Source organism: Enhydra lutris, unplaced genomic scaffold, assembly GCF_002288905.1.
Source record: "Enhydra lutris kenyoni isolate GAN:26980312 unplaced genomic scaffold, ASM228890v2 scaffoldscaffold1, whole genome shotgun sequence".
NCBI lineage: Eukaryota > Metazoa > Chordata > Mammalia > Carnivora > Mustelidae > Enhydra > Enhydra lutris.
In genome coordinates this window covers 21,434,606-21,452,722 of record NW_019154085.1, presented here as the reverse complement: position 1 = coordinate 21,452,722, position 18,117 = coordinate 21,434,606, and the positions used below count along the sequence as shown (strand labels likewise).

The window sequence follows — 18,117 nt, the reverse complement described above, 5'->3', positions numbered from 1 at the left end:
TGTGGTACTGTTTGTGTTACCTTTTGTTTTAATTGTTTTAATTACTCTTCTACTCTGCTAGATCATGACTTCTGAGACAGAAAATCCAAAGTCCGATTTAATTCTATATCCTCACAGAAATGGCCCACGGTGGTTCACACAGTCATATAATCACAATACACTTGGTGAATGCATTGAAATATGGGCCATTATGTGATGCTGAATGTTGTTCACATGCTGATATTATGGTTTTTCTAATCAATTCTCTGATGCTCACTGGCTACTGGGTTTTGTTCGCTTGTTTATTTTTACTTGAAAACAAAGACAGATGTCCCACATAGGCATAGTTCATGCTAAAAGATGGAAGATGAAAGTAAAGAATAAGTTGGGACTGGTTGGCAGTCCTTGCCTCATAAGCATCCCTAGGTTTCTATACCAACTAGGTGTCATACGGATAATATCTTCAGAAGAGTCTAGAAGATCATGTCTAATCTTTATGCTTTGGACTTCCTAATGGGTTGCTTCCATTACTAATATTAATTATTATCTTAATGTCAACATAAACCTAAACCTCCATCACTGGGGAAAAGGAATAATAAACTATGTGTGCATACATAGCCCAATTATTTTCCTTTCTTCCTTTACTTTTTTTTTTTAAGATTTATTTATTTATTTATTTTAGAGAATAAGAGGTAGAGGGAGAAGAAGAGGGAGAGAACCTCCAATAGACTGCCCACGGAGCACAGAGCACAACACAGGGCTCAATTTCACCACTCTGAGATCACAACCTGAGCCAAAACCAAGAGTTGGAGGCTTGACCAACTGAGCCACACAGGTGCCCCTCTTCCTTAACTTTTCATTTAAAATCCTTGCCAAATTTTACTATAGGTCATTGGCAAATTCATTGATTTTAATTCACTAATATAGTCTCATAATATTACACTTCTATACCAAATCCCCAAATAGTTTATAATTAATAGTCTGTTTTTATCTCCTTCTGGAAAAAAACAGAAACAAAAACTGAGGCTGCCATATTTTTACCGATACTGTTTCTGAGGTTTACATTTAGTGCTGGTGCATACTTGACACTCAATAAAGATTTTAACTAAATTTGAGAATAGTAACTAAAGATGACATGTATACTTCAATTTTTCTCTACTTTGTGTCCATATGTTAAAGTACCTCCCACTTTGTTTTGTTTCTATTTTAATTCTGGAATAATTGTCATGTTTGAAAATATATATATAAAGCATACCATGTCTTAAGCATGCCTTATAAAAGTGGATTGACCTGTCACAATCCTGTTTCTACTTTTTGGTATTGCTTTAATGAGACCCTGTTAAGGCATAAACCAGATGTCATGTATAGTTACCTATGCTTATTAAAGTCTATATATAGTTGCACAAATAAACTTTGTATATAGATTTGAAAGAAAAATGTCTGCTGTTCTGAGAAAGTTACCTTACCTCAAATAGAATTATGAAGTTATGTTCGAAAAATGGGATTTGGGAGAACATTGACCTCGCTGAGGGCTCTACCCGGATCCCCTTCTTAAGGCCTCATTAATAATAATTAACATGATGGGTTGGGCACTGTTTCTAAAGCTACCAATGGGTTTTCTCAATTAATCTTCACAAAAAAACAATGAGGTAGGTAATGTTAAGAACTGTATTTTACAGGGGCGCCTGGGTGGCTCAGTGGTTAAAGCCTCTGCCTTCAGCTCGGGTCACGATCTCAGGGTCCTGGGATCGAGTCCCGCATCGGGCTCTCTGCTCAGCAGGGAGCCTGCCTCCTCCTCTCTCTCTGCCTGCCTCTCTGCCTACTCGTGATCTGTCTGTCAAATAAATAAAAAAAAAAATCTTAAAAAAAAAAAAAAAAAAAAGAACTGTATTTTACAGTAAAGCTAACTGAGGTTTGGAGGAGTCAAGATCATTCCAGTAGTAAACAGAAAAACAGTGGCTTCTGAATGTAGTCAGTGTGACTTAGAATCCACAATCCTCTACCCCGCTATCATTACCCTCTGCATGGAGCCAGGTAGAAGGTTTCAGCTTCCGCTGAGTTACGTATGGCCTCTTTTTCTTCTCCTAAGCTTACTTCTATTTCTTCTTTCCAATCTTTTCAAATGGGAACAAAAATGCATTTCAATTACAAACTCACTCGAATTTATTGATAAGATCTTTCTTTCAAAACTGCCGTGCGTAAACTGCCAGGTGCCCGGGTTCACCTGTCTGTAAGTCTGTAAATCGTCAGAGTGGAAGGTCAAGTCATTAGCTGTATCCTATGATCTTAGGAGAACCAGAAGGCTCTGAGAACTTTTCACACCGATTCCAGGCCCTTGAGTCTGAAGCTCTGAAGACTTTCAGGACTATCCATTTGGTGAACATGGAGACCCACCTCTCAGTCCCCCTTCATGAAGGCCCTGCTGCCCTGCTGCAAGGGGGGAGGTCAGTGGACAGTCACCACCAGTCACTTCCCTGATGGTCGGCCTCAGCTGCAGAGAGCTGCTTTGCCACAGGCCCTGCATGGAGAGCCCATGCCTGCACTGGTTACTGAGGCTGGCAGGGAGAGGAAGGCCCCGGCCCAACACAGGAAACTCTGGTGGGCGAGAGCTTTCTGTCGGGTTGACCTATGCTTTCTCAAACCTGCATCACAGTTTACTTCTTCTCTGCGCAACTCCAGTGCCTCAAATTCCCTCCACCAGCGTTAACCGCTAATAGATATCTGGCTCCCTCGACACCATTTAATATCTGCTTCTGGAGAACCTAACTTATGATAGTCATAAGTCGATAAGAATTCAAAGGCTTTGGAGAGTCTCAAGACAGAAAGTTCTGCTATTTATGAGGGTTCTAACCCAGAAACTACTAGATAAATGTGGAACACTGCAGGACACCTAAATGGTTTCCTTTCTTCATATATCCCTAAAATGTTAAGAATTAGCCCAGACTTCAAGTGAATTTGGCATAGTGCCTAAATTAGGTCAGTTAAGGTCCTTAGGCCAAAGTTAATGGTACCTCCAAGTTGCTCAATGTCCAGAGGCAGACATACACTTTTAGGGGCCACTAAGCACAAGTTCAGCTTGCAACTGCCTAAAATAAAACTCATACACACACACACACACACACACACACACACACACACCTACACACACACACACACACACACACACACTCACACACTTGCCTATACCTTCTAAAGCTTTCTTGATTGATCTTGAACCAACGTTTAAATTGTGTCTGCAATTAATAACATTATCTCTACCCCTTCACAATTGTATTTCTCTCCCATCCACATAATTGTGTTTACAAAACATCCAACAAAACCCTGCACCTCATGTGTACCCTGCCAAATAAGGCCAGGCTTTGTAGACAATATGGATAGCAAGAAAAATGCGTTAAAACTAGCTTATGCTCAGAGTTTGATTTCTTTTAGCCTAGAGCATTCAGATATTGTGGATCGGGAGCCAGTTAGATTATGAAATAAGGAGTCAAAAATTGTCTGTTCTTAAGATGGGATTGGGAGGGAGACAAACCATAAGTGACTCTTAATCTCACAAAACAAACTGAGGGTTGATGGGGGGAGGGGGGTTGGGAGGGGGGGTGGGGTTATGGACATTGGGGAGGGTATGTGCTATGGTGAGTGCTGTGAAGTGTGTAAACCTGGCGATTCACAGACCTGTACCCCTGGGGATAAAAATATATGTTTATAAAAAATAAAATTAAAAAAAAATTGTTCTTGTGACTTTATATGATTTTGTGGGATAAAGACTGAAATTAGTAGTCCCCTTGTCCTAGTTATACTAAATATTACTTCTGTCCACAACTTTATAGTTGGAACATTGTAAGATTATAAATTTTTCCACACACATAATATTTAAATAGGTTAAAATGGAATTTTTCTATGTATACTCAATTACCTCATTTTAATCTTTTACTTTATAATTTTAATTTTCTCTAAATTAAATTGAGTTACATAAATTTCTACACAATCCCTATTCTTCTATTACTTTTTAAATGGAACCTTTAGTAAACTGCACAATCTTTGGGTGTTGTACTTTCTAATATTTAAAAAACCTGGTGATTCCTTCACAAAGCATAGGTAATTTCTGATGAAAATACATTTTTGTGAGAGAGCTTGCATATAAGTAGAAATTCCAACAAACTCTCTATTTATTTGTTGATTTGTCTGCCAAGGAAGTTGATGTTGTTTTACCGTACCACAGATTGTTGTTGTTTTTTTTAATGATCTCAAAAAATGTGACGCTGTAAGAAAATCTCACATTTTCCCTAAACATCTCACTCATCTCTTTAGGGCTTTTGATTTTTTCGTTCAAATTAAAATTCATTGTAAACCTACATTTATGGGTCCATTTTCATTTCCTAGTAAGATGACTGATTAGCTTTATGGGACCACAAATAAATGACCGAAATTTTATATGCTAATACTCTCAGTTTGAAATCAGGTTTAAAAGGGTAGATGATTCAAAGCACTTTCCAGGATAAGAACAATGCAACAGCTGTTAATAGGAGTCACACAGCTAAATTCTCCTTCAAAAAGCTTTGAAAATGTGTCCCTGGTGTTATGCTCAACTGATTTAGAGAGCTTAGGCTTAGGAAGTAACAGTCAAAATTCAAGCATAATTTATAATTTAATCTATAAAGGTTTTAAAAGTGCCAGTGTTCATTACTGTCTTTAGGCTTTTCCTTTGTACTCAGTATTATGTTATTAAAAGTCATCCACTCATTCCTTAATCATCCCACATCGCAGCATCATTCTGGGCTAACTTTGAAGATATTGGTCCTTCACTTTGAAGCAGCTTTCTTTGGATCCATTAGTTTGAGACAGTGGAAACAAGTCAAAATGAGACTTTTCTTACAATTCAAAATTTCTAGCAGTAAACACCTACCACATTAGATTTCTGCATATGTGAAGCTTATGGGACTATAAGAGAAACAAACTGAACATTGAAAAACAGCATGTTTTGTTACAATACATGACAATATTTTGGTTGAAGTGAAAGAAATATGTCACTGCCCTAAAATATCCTATTAATAGAATTGTTAATTAAAGCAAGAATCCTTACTAATTCTTTAATTTAAACAATCTGTTCTTGAAATGCAACCAAAAAAGGAGAAAACAGGAAAGGAAAATGTATATGATTTATTTTATGTGAGGATAAAGTGCAATATATACATGGGCTCTTGAGTAAGCAATAACATTACAGCAGGAGAAATGATTTAGAGCATTATGAAGCCAAGTTAAACAAGGATGGCTCCAAGTAAATAAAATAAAATAAAGCACAGTAGACAAAAAGCCAAATTAAAAAAATTCCATGTGGTATTTGGGCCTAATTAAAATTCTAACCAGATTTGCTATGGATAATGTTTCACTTGTACAAAAATAGACATCCAGGTGTCCTTGTGTTAACTCCAGCCCTTACACATCCGTGAAATGGGAATAACTGCACTGCTTCTTCCCCTGGGTGTGAGAATTTACCAGTAAAATGTTCTGAATGTAACGGCTTAAGCTAATTTAGCAATAAGTTCCATAAAAGATTTGAATATAAAACATGATAGTTGCAATAATCCCCTTAAGCTAGTAGTAGAAATGAAAATCATTTACTCGGGGAATCTGACTGTATTGCTATTAAATCATTTCACTATGAAAATTATTTGTATACCAGAAAAAGCAGAAGCCCCATGTGTTTATTTCCATTTTCACCAAGGCCTAAAGCCTTATAACATATTTGATTTCTGGCTTACCTGATGTTTCTTAGCTATTAGTTTATATCAATACTCATCCTCTCAAGAAATAAAATAAATCTGAACCAAGCTTTAAAAAGGAAGAAGCTTAAAGCCAGAATTTATTTCAGTTATTACTGCATAGATGATATGGTAAAAGTTAAAATCTTAAAGTGTTCTTTATTGGTAAATTAAACCTCTTTTTTCATTATTGGAGTTGTACTATCAAAAAAGGACACTTAAAATTCAGAATTAAGGCACAATTTCCAAATGTGGAATATTTAATGAGACTTTTCTGCAGTTGTAATGTCTAACACTTCAACAATTAAAAGTACTGTAACAGCAGTAATCAATCAAGACTTACAACATCCTAAGTTAATAGCCTTACCACATCCTACATTAATATTAAGTTATCTGCCTTTAGTTAAATGTAAGCTATTGTTGGGGGGAAAATCTCACAAGGTTAATTTACTTGAATACTTCTCTGTTCCAGATATTTGTAAACTAATGAGTCAGATTCATAAGTAATTTTTATTCTAGTTATGTTTCTCATTATAAATAAAATATAGCATTTAGAAAAATTCCATTATAAATTATGTTCATAAAGTGTAAGTTTACGGTAAAATTTTCCTGAATCTAGGAGGGCTCTCCAATATTATAAGACAGAGGCGCCTGGGTGGCTCAGTGGGTTAAAGCCTCTGCCTTTGGCTCAGGTCATGATCTCAGGGTCCTGGGATCGAGCCCTGCATCGGGCTCTCTGCTCAGCAGGGAGCCTGCTTCCTCCTCTCTCTCTGCCTACCTGTGATCTCTGTCTGTTGAATAAATAAATAAAATCTTTTAAAAATATATTGTAAGACAATTTTTATTTTATGGCAATAAATTAATATGGTTTTATTTAGTTCTACATCACAGATGAAAATTATTCAGTAAAATTCTTAGTGGTACATTGACCCTATTGATTCACCTGTTAGAACTGCATGTTAGCCAGTAATCTCCCTGTGAAATATAAAAGATTGATATATGATATTTAGTAAGTTAACAAAAAAGGAAAAAAGAGTAAAGAAGTCTTGAAAATATTTTCATGAGTTGAATTCATTTAGACCACATGAAGAAAATCAAGGGCAAACTAGATGTGCTAGGACTAAGGAGTCCAAAACCAAGTCTGATGCTGGCTCATGTAGCTTCTTTCCAGTCTTCGGTCACTATAAATAACCTAAAAAATGCTAGTCCCATCAAGGACGTTCATTCTTGCATAGCAAACTGAGGAAGCCTTGAAGTGGGTTTTGGCATGACCATTGCTTAAGAGATACTGAAAACTCTTTATTATAACTTGGACTTTGGTACAAGTCAGAAATGTGAAAAGGTTAAATGAAGATTGAGGGCAAAGGAACGTTCTCTATTTCACTAAATTCACTTCTACAGGATCAGTAATTCTGCTAAGCATGGTTAGGTGAAAACTCAAATCTCCATCAGCTGGAGAAGGAAACAGGAGTCATCCAAGCTCATGCCATTTCTACACGCACTTCGCCTACCAGATTCCTTAGCCTCCTAACCTCCTGCCCTACCCTCATCTAGGCCCTATTTGACTATCACTTCTTCAACAGTTTTATGGCAGGAAGCTCAAAATGACAAGGCATTCTTGATAACCAACAAATGAGTCTGTACTTTAGAAAAGAGCAGTGGGATATAAAAGGCAGAGTACATAAACAAAAATGTTCAAAAGGGAGCTACCTCCTAATTAAAGAAATATCATTCACCCAAAATATACACAGTTGCTAATCATCCAGACTATCCAACCATTCATTTGGGATTGAAACATAATCATTTTTTTCAAAAATTTGCATCATCTTAGATGAAATCCAGCCATAAAACCATATGTATATGTAGTAAAGGTCTAATACAATAGTTATTCTTGAAAGTGTATGATAACCCTATTCCTACCCCCACCTTTAATATCTACAAAGAGGCTCCAATATAATATCCAATGTAATATCCAATATAATAATGAACTCTATTTCCTGTGAATGTCTTTAAAGGTACTTCAATATAACTAAATGATTCTAATTGTAGGAGTTTTTGTAGTTGCCAATTTCTAATCAATGACAATAGCTCCTCAAGACTGAGCTAAATAGGTAGGTTAATGTTGGAAACAGAGTATAAAAATCTTACAAAATGAAAACCATTCAAAGGGAATAATGACTCTAGGGCTCAATTGTATCTGAAGTACCAGAGAGAAGGACACTTGGACTGTTATGTTCCCAGCTTAATTGTAACACAGGTCACCATTTTAAAAACCAAGTGGATTAATGTTAGAAGCTGTACCTACTGAGAATCTTTTCGATTCATAAAGTACTTAACCTTTTCAATGTAATACATTTGATTTCTGAATTCATTTGCAAGTAAAAATAAAACTACTTAGTCTTGGTGACTTTCCAAGACTTGTGAATTCAGAATTTTTAAATTTTAAGTTTCTTGAAATCAGAGACTATTTACTTACTACTTGTTTATTTCCACTTATTATTCTTCCTGTATACTCCGAGGATAGAAGCTTTAAAAAGGATATTAAGAGGTACCTCCTGACTTTTGAGTTGAATTCAAAATAGTAAAGATCATTTGCTTCATAGTTCTTGAGTCTAATTTCACTATAAGTGATATCTTCCTAGAGATAAATTTAATATTAAGGCAAAGGTGAAAAAAATCATTATATATACTTGAGAATTTTCAGCAGACATTTTGTCATTGTAATAATTTGAATGAAATTATTTTGAATGAAATAATTTGAATAATTTGAATGAAAAACTGATGTGTCTACTAAGTCCTTCTACTAAAATGTGTAGGACAGAATTTTTTTTTTTTTTTTTTTAGTATCTAAGGCTTGGAGTGCCCGAGTGGTTCAGTCAATTAAATGTCCGACTCTTGGTTTCTGCTCAGGTTGTGATTTCGTGGTCATGAGATGGAGCACCATGTTGGGCTCTGCATTGAGCATGGATTCTGCTTCAGGTTCTCCCCCTCCCTCCCTCTCTGTTCCTATCCCTGCTTCCTTACACTCTCTCTCTCCTAAAATAAATACATAAAATCTTAAGTATCCAGGCTTTGCTTTTACAGTATTTTATAGATTATTTTTTGAAGATTTTACTTATTTATTTGAGAGCCACTATGAATGGGGGAGGGGTAGAAGGAGAGAAAAAAGGACAAGCAGACTCCCTGCTAGACACAGGCTGGAGATGGGGCTTGATCCCAGGACTCTGAGATCATAATCTAAGCCAAAGTCAGACACATGACTGACTGAACCACCCAGGTACCCCAGTATCTTATAGATTTTTTTTTTTAATTTTTTTTTAAGATTTTATTTATTTATTTGTCAGAGAGAGAGAGAGAGAGATCACAAGTAGGCCGAGAGGCAGGCAGAGGCAGAGGGAGAAGCAGGTTCCCTGCTGAGCAAGGAGCCCGATGCGGGACTCGATCCCGAGACGCTGGGATCATGACCTGAGCTGAAGGCAGCCGCTTAACCAACTGAGCCACCCAGGCGTCCCATCTAATAGATTTTTAAGCACTGATTGTATGTAATAGTCACATAATCCTTTGAGTAAGTCAAGAACTGTTTCTACACTACCGATGACAAAATTTAGGTTCAAAGAAGACCTGTGACTTGACCAAGTTCAGAGAATTAATAAATGCACAAAAGGGTTTAGAATCCAGATCTTTTTATTCCCCACCCAGTGCATTTTCCACTACACGCTACAACTGGCCAAATGTAATAGTGAGCACTGAACATTTTCTACACTAGTAGAAAAAGATTGAGGTCTCTGAAACTTCCACATGATCTGGCTGTTGATCATGTATATCCTTGATATCTAAGTCCTTTAAATGTAGAGCACCTTAAAATTCCTACCTCTTTCCTATAAGAGAAATACAACTGTGTCTATTGGCAAGCTACACTTTGTAAATATTGGCCACAAACAAATACACAAGGAAGGGCCACATAAGTGCGTCACTGCTGTCGTCAAGCCCACTCTGTCACTAATGGGACAAGAAAAGTGACCTCCAAAGCCATTGAAAAGGCAACTAATTTATAGGGCATTGCTTATAGATCTGCCCACAGGCTATCTTCTGCAATCTATTTATTAGCTATACCTAACGATAATGCCACTAACCTTTAGTGACTATTCTCACTGCTCTTCACTGACCATTATGTAACCACATCCTAATAATTTGTAGGTGATGTCCATCTAAAAAGAAGAAATTTGGATATAACTTCCTAGGAGAGTTGAGTTTTAAAAGTGAAGGCAGGAAGAAAAGTAGGTAGAGGACTGTTCCAAAATAAGTGAATAAAACACAAGCCCCCTTGGACTGCTGCATGGAATTTTAATTTGTTATTGTGAAGTTCAAGAACTTCTATTTTTCATGCCTGGCTTTCCTCCAAAACTCTGGCCAGTAATGACTGAGTGTGAGTAATGACTTCTACATCATGAAATGATGGCTTATTCCTCTTACAAATTTGTCATTCTTAGCTATGAACTTTGGCAGACCTTTAACACATATATACCACCTTGAGCTAGAAGAACTACTTTCACTGTAGTCCATCCATATAATTAAATCATTTTGTTGCGGTTGTGGTTGGAATCATACAGAGCACTTATTAGGATCATGGAGAAGTGGCTTCTGTCAGATCTATGCATTTCAACTAGTCACTCAATTTCTCTTTTTCTGGTGTTGGATGGAGCTACACCTATCCCTGCCTACCTATTTTTGTAAGAAGAAAAAGATATTCCGGATAAAGAAGATGTGGTATATATACACAATGGAATACTATGCAGCCATCAAAAGAAATGAAATCTGCCAATTGCGACGACATGGATGGAACTAGAGGGTATCATGCTTAGCGAAATAAGTCAATCGGAGAAAGACAGCTATCATATGATCTCCCTGATATGAGGGAGAGGAGATGTAACATGGGGGGTTAAGGGGGTAGGAGAAGAGTAAATGAAACAAGATGGGATTGGGAGGGAGACAAACCATAAGTGACTCTTAATCTCACAAAACAAACTGAGGGTTGATGGGGGGAGGGGGTTTAGGAGAGGGGGGGTGGGGTTATGGACATTGGGGAGGGTATGTGCTATGGTGAGTGCTGTGAAGTGTGTAAACCTGGCGATTCACAGACCTGTACCCCTGGGGATAAAAATATATGTTTATAAAAAATAAAATAAAAAAAAAGAAGAAGAAGACAAAGATATTCCAAGGGAGACAACTTTGCAGTCTTAGAAGACACATCTAACTATAAACGGCATTACTTTCATTACTATCTATTCTCTCTGCAGTGATATATGAGTACCCTTGAGATACTGCTAACACTGAACTAAAACTAATATTCACTCTCAGAGTTTGTGTCTAGTCACTGCATATTTGATGATGGTTTAGAACATATCTCCTTTCTGGCTCTCTTGTTGTAATTAAACTGAATCCAAGAAAATGGTTGTTTCTAGGTTTCTTAATTTTAAAGTGGTAGTTTCTGATAGTTTCTCCTGAGATCTTGTGTTCTTTCTCTCTCTCTGTCTGTCTCTATTTCGCTCTCCCTCCCCCTTCTCACTCCTCACCTCTGTCTCTTTCTATCTCCCTCTCTCTTCCTTTCTTTCTACTCCTATTCTTTCCCCACCCTGTCACTGGAGACCACAAAGACCAACAGGCACGGTTGAGCCCTACAGATGTCACTCAGGGCTAAATACCATACTGAATCCTGACTTGAGCAATCTAAGAAATGGAAGCTGAGGAAGCATTTGGAGTATTTTCAGTCAACCCAGTGAGCATACAAAGTATCAGCAAAACACTCAAAACTATTAGGACCTATTTTTACATCAACGGATAAAGGTTGTTTTGGTTTTTTTTCTACTTCACTTTTTATAGCTCTTACTACTATAGAAGAAATCTATTTAAAGCTACTGTGATTACTTAAACTTTATATTCACTAAAAATGTTTTTCATTGGCAAAGTTCCCATGGAGTAATTTCAGATACCTCTGGTAATAAATACCTTAATAAAGTTATAGGAAGGAACAGAAGTTCCTACTGGAATTTCATAATCCAATGGTGGGAGTAGGGGAGAACACTTCATGTTCTCTTCCCAGACCTGCTTTTCAGCTATAAATACATTCACAGGGACAGAATTATCAGCTTCTAATCACCTCAAAGTCTTAATCTGCAAAATAAAAATAATAAATGTGGACTCCCAAATGTGGCTAAGAGGGAAAAGAAAAAAGTAAAGAAATGGTCTACATCATGGTTAACAAATACCAGAATTATGTAGATATTTTCCTTCTGAAATTTTTTCCTAAAAAATGATGTTTCAAAACAGAAAAACTTACAGTGAGCCAGTAAAGCAGAGCTTAACAAATTACCTTCTGTGCTGTGGCTCATGAACATGGAAACAACTTCATGTTTGAACCCTAGCTGTGTACAATAGTGACTGTACAGACAGAGCGAGCCCTGGTAGCCTTTAAAAGTCATTGTTTCCTAAACAGAACACTTACATTTTACATATTCACAGGAATTGTGACCCTTCTTGACGTTGGTTGAAAACTGCCATAATTTTACTCAGAACAGTTGAAAATGAACATTTACTAAACCCAGTCGATTCAATATTAAAGCCAATATTAATACGTTAGCACTTCAGAACTACACGCAAATCTGTATTTGCTTCCTAAGTGACACCTTTGCTTCATGCTAAACTACACTCCATATGATTTTATCAGAAACAATAAATATGGGAATGTTACCTTGACAGAAAGGAGCCTGATGCCAGGTCTTGAAAATTTCCATTGATGGTGTGCAGTCACATTGGTAAAACCAAAACCAGTCTTCAGGGTCTTTACCACTTTGCAAGCTGTCAAAATCCTCGTCATTTTGAAGATGTTGATTTGTGACTACAATTACATAAAATTATATATATTTATGAGAATTTTGTTATAAGATTTTTTAAATTAATGTGAAAGAAAGATGGGGGGTGCAGTCGGTGTTTAAGGCTGACTGCACAGCAATCTGAATTTCCATTCATTCTGTCATTAAATGTCTTCAGCCACAGCTCCTCCTTCTCTTAACCCCTCCTCCTGAAGTAATGTCCGGAGATGTTCTATGGACATGTAATACAAATTGCAACACATCAAACACTACCTTCTCCTGCTGAGATAATGCTAGCGTTGTAGAAAACCAGTCATCCATCAAAGGAACTGCTTATGCAGCTGAATAGAATGACCTAGACACAGTGGATAACCTTAGGAATCTCACCCTAAAGAGTAGTAACTTTCTAATAATGCCAAAGATCAAAGGCTTTTACCAGTGTTAGATGTGATGCCTATTTTGCCTCAAAAGAGATTTGGGATTCCCAAAGCAACCCGAAGAACTGCCATTTTCTTCATCTTAGAAAAAAGATGACACAAACCACATGTAGTAAAAATTACATCAGAATGAACTTTTCTCCATAAATATAGATTGTTCTTTTTTGAGTTAATAAGGTAATAGATGACACGCTTACTACTGCATTGTTTTGTATTCCACATTTTAAAGCAATCGGTAATATTAAGTAAAACACAGCTGGAGCCACGTAGCCTGTTTATATTTCTCTTAAGAGTTATAAGATTCATAAGAAGTCTATGAAACATGAGCAAGCATTGATTTTCGTGTAAGTACTATTCCTAAGTCAAGATCTTTTAGTTTTCAAAATGTCACATTTATAAAATTCTTGAGCCATCGTCTTCAATTAGGGCAAAATGCACTCATGGAGCCCTTCAATCCCATGCTTAATCAGGTAGGCAAAGGGTCTCATTGGCTTGTGGAAGTGCTCATGTCAGGCACATGCCTGTGTAGATCAGGAAGCGCTATACCATCATCCTTTGGTATCCCTGCATAGGAGGCCAAGAAATGAAGGCTCCCTCCCAGGGCTTCCCATAATGAAAAAGATGGCATAGAATAGCGTAGAAATTGTAAACTCCACGTGGATAAGATGAGTGCCAGAACTAGGGAAGTGAGGAGGACTTGGTTTTTTTTAAAAGAGGAACAAAGTTTAAGTTCAGTCTTCTTACTTAATGCATTTTGTATAAACATTCTCTGAAGCCAAAGTACTTCATGGTCCCTGGTGATAGAAAACGGAAAAAAATAGTCTCACTTTAGTGTATATAAGTAATTAATAAAATCAATAATGTTAAGGTAGTATGTCCAACTGCAATGGAAAAATACAGAGAAGGAAGGAAAGGAAGAAAGAGAGAAAGAAAGAAACACACCCTTGCTTATGTCCAGTAAAATTTAAGTATGGAATTATGTTACCCTGAAGGATGCATGAGAGTTCACCAAGTAGATGAAAGGGGAAAAAAAAACACATACACAAGGGATGGCATGAGCAAAGCTCACATATGAAAATCATATGGCATATGGGGGGCGGGGGGAAGCTGACACAGCCAGGGGAAGCCTAGCGGCAGGTATAGTGTGGGAAAGTGAACAGGAGCCAAAACATGGGAGACTTTGTGTGCCTTAAAATGGGTGGCCTTAATTCATAAATACTGTTCATGGTAGTCATGGAAGTATTTGAACAGAGATGGATTTGTGTGAAAGAAAGAATGAATTGGAAAAAATGAAATGGAGAACGTTGAAACTGGTAGAAGAAAAACAGTACTTACTGTTTTTAAAATTTAAAAACAGTACTTACTACTTACTGGCTTAGTCTAATTCTCTATTAGACCTTAGTCTCACCCCTTGTGTTTATGTTTCTGTCTCTCTCTCTATATATATATACCAATATTAATATTGATATTGATATAGATCTATAGTGAGGCTTATCTTTCTCTCCTTAGAACAATGACATATTTTTACTTATTATGGAAAATTTTTTAAAATGCAAAATAAATTTAAATCAGTCACAGTCCCACTGCTCATTACCCAGAGTCATGGCCCATTCCCACAGTAAACATTGAGGTATATTTTCTCCCTTCCTTCCTTGCACTTCGATTGAATATGACAGCTAGGGTACTGAGGACTTCAGAGTTTGGATAAGGAAAATAAGTAGCTTTGTAACCATTTATAACAGTTAGCCAAAAGCATGATGAACTAAACATGGATTTCCAGAGTTATCTTCAACTGTAGGACATAATTCCATGACTCCAAAGTCTAAAGAAAAATGTAGGCCTGAGAGTTGTAATGGGCTTTCATTTGGGTCAGTAAAAGACCCTGGATGTAGCCTCTGGCACCTGTTTCCAGTCATCAGAATGAAAGAAGAAAGGTAGAAGATTTAGGATTTCTTTTTAAGTATTCTGAATTAGAGACTTAGGAAATTCATCTCTCATGATTCTACAATCATCTTGGAAATTGGAAAGACCAATAAATAAAATGGTGAGTATTTTCAGATTTGAGTGTTCAAGACAGACTGAAATGTACAACCAAACTGAAAAAATATATATATATTGTTAGTGAGGGAGTTTACATCAGGATAGATCAAAGGGATGAGATGATAAGAGCTGCTTGGTAGCAAACATTAAAGCTAGAGATGAAAAATTTAGTGGAAATATATTATACTTTTATGAAAGACATTTTATCAAAGCATTTCAAAAGAAAGTATTTTTCAGGTTGGAATGATTTTTTTTCCCCCTCTGATAGCATTTACGTGGTCCTCCCCTCCTGTAAGCTGTCTGCGCACAGCTGAACACAGAGACAGGCAGGCATGCGTGTACACACAGGGACCTGGGGAAATCTGTGCATTTGAAATGTATTCTGTATGAGCCAAGATACAAATCCTTTAATCTTATAAGGTGCTCACTCAAAAAGAGAAATATTTTATACAAATTCAGCCCTTCTTTTCTATTGATACATTTATCACAGTTAACAACTATTTACACACTGAGCTACTTGCCCCTGCACAATCTCATACACAACATTAAAAATTATTAAACCACGCATATCTCTATTTGGTTGGATTTTGACTCTTGAACATTTTTATCTAATGCTGAGAAAGTATTTTATTTCTTCCATAAATTGGAAAATGCCTTGTGGAGATATATATATACATATATGTCTGTAGATACAGACATATACGTATATATGTGTATATATGTGTGTATATATGTCTGTATGTATATATACATATACATATGTATATATGTCTATGTGTGTATATGTACATATACATGTATATATATCTCTACATATATTATATATATACATATACTATATGTGTATATTATATATACATATATATGAATAAAGAAAAAGTGGGGAAGGAATAGAGAGAGAAGAAAAGTATCTTTAACTAGTAATAATTTATCATTTCTTAAGAGAAATGAAGCATTCAGCCTTCCAAATTTCTGAGAGTACTTAATTTGACAAATCTGTCATTGGGATATCTGGTATTAAGAATGCTACTAAATCAAGTACTAAAATTTACTATTTTAAATTTTTTTAAATATGAAAAAACAGATAACAGTCCACTCCCCAAACATAAAGTCTGTTACCATTTTAGAGTACCTTCTTCTTATTCCCATGAAAGGGTCATAGTTTTGAAACTGTGACCAACTTGCATTATACTTTTGTGAGGTAATATTATATCAAGAGTACATTCAATGTTATTGCATGTTCTTTTAAGACCTTAACTGAGAGAGCTGTAAAATATCTGATTTTCATTGCTTCTATTGTTGCTACAGTATACATCAGTATTGCCATTTTTTGTCACTATTGCCAAATTTCTCTCCAAAGAGAGTATACTCATCTATATACCGATTGCAGTGTATGGGTGTCCCTCTCAACACACCTTGCCAACATCAGGCATTATCTTTTATTTGTTTATCTAAGCACAGAAACTGGTATTTTGCTTTCATTTAAATTTTAAATTACTAGTGAGGTCAAAAAGTTCCACGTGCTTTTTGTAAGTACTCTTTCTTTCTTTTTTTTTTTTTTAAACATCTTTTTGTCCCCATCACTAAATTCATTCTGCTTAAAGATCAAGAATATTTCTTAAAAGGAACACCAAGTAACACTGACTGACCACCTATATTAGTACTTGTACTAATTTCAATATCTTCTTCATTTGGGTGATCCACTGACATAAACAAGGGAGGATCTGCTTCCAACTGGAAAAAATGAGACCAGCTCATCCTAGATGAAAGGCCACAAGCATGGGAACATAAAGAAAATAATGGTGTTAGTAATTCCTTTGTAAAAAATACAAAAACTGCCAATTGCCCTCTTGAAGTGTGTCTTGCTAGGTAATGAATCTAAGGCAATGCTAAGAAAGTGATACATCTATCAACAAGTCTTTAACAGAACAGACACGCAAGGGGCACTTCTGGAAAAACGATTGAATAAATGAATGGATTCCTGTGTACTGAGTTCTTGCCTGATCCATTAGACTTATTAAAGCAGAAACAAAATTGTGTCAATGAATAGAAGGAAATAAAGATGTTCAGGAAGAGGAAAAAAGAACTGTCAATTAAGAATTCTACAAAAGGCTATTTTGAAGAGATAAATTTAAAGAAAGATGCAAGGTATGTCTGCAGAGCAAACAAAGTCAGAGTAAATAAGATGAGGTAACACCTCCAAAAAAAGAAATTTCTACTTTGTGTTTGAGTAGGGATGCCAGAAACTAGAATGCAAAAGGTAGAAATGATTATTATGTTTCAATTCTGACTTTTACTAGTCTAATAGAGCAAGGAACACCATTGCAAGTAAGGATATGGACAAAAAAGGCTACTCTTTCAAGGAAAGTGATGTGGATTTGTACCCGCATAAAAGACATATACTTTCTCTCATTGCAAAAACCAGAACTGGTAGATAAAGTAAAGTTTGGCAGAGAGAAGGTTTATCAGTAATAACAATAGACAGATATTAGGTTATTAGATGATGGAATTTTTAAAAATAAGATGTCTTTGGAAACCCAATCAAGACAGACACATTCATTAAGATCCAATTGGCATTTAGAAGGATAGAGAGTGAGGGACCGGTTTTCATGAATGTGTTTCTCAGACTAACATTTGATAACATAAAGGTTGAAGTGATACAAAGGAAAATGCAAAATGAAGCAGAAAAAGAGGCTTTGTAAAAATGGTTTCACAGGTAAAATCCAAGGCACATGTGATTTATATCCTGGGGTAATAAAAAAGCTACCATAAATGAGACCCCACTTGAAGGAAATGTTAGATGCAACCTACTTTAATTCAAGAGCACTGAGCACCTATTCGAGACCAGGATTAGGTGCATACACATCTGCTGGAGAACGTGTATAAATGTAAAAGGATACAGTGAATTAGCCAGTGAGTAAACCAAGCTTTTTATGTATTTATGGGATGAGAACAGAGTGGACAATGCTTTAGAAAGTTGATTCAGAATTCACAGTGACCTTGGCAAATTAAAGACATAGTCAAACACAAACA

At 36.2% G+C, this 18,117-nt stretch overlaps 1 protein-coding gene across 1 annotated transcript in view; it reads right to left on the bottom strand.

Moving 5' to 3' along the window:
• Nucleotides 1-12,759, bottom strand: part of LOC111156350 (carbamoyl-phosphate synthase 1) — a 124,159-nt gene extending 111,400 nt beyond the window's left edge. The window contains exon 1 of the mRNA XM_022517180.1: nucleotides 12,487-12,759. Coding sequence (XP_022372888.1) covers nucleotides 12,487-12,612 — 126 coding nt within the window. The 5' untranslated portion in view covers nucleotides 12,613-12,759. The remainder of the gene's footprint in view (nucleotides 1-12,486) is intronic.
• Nucleotides 12,760-18,117: the final 5,358 nt, after the last annotated feature.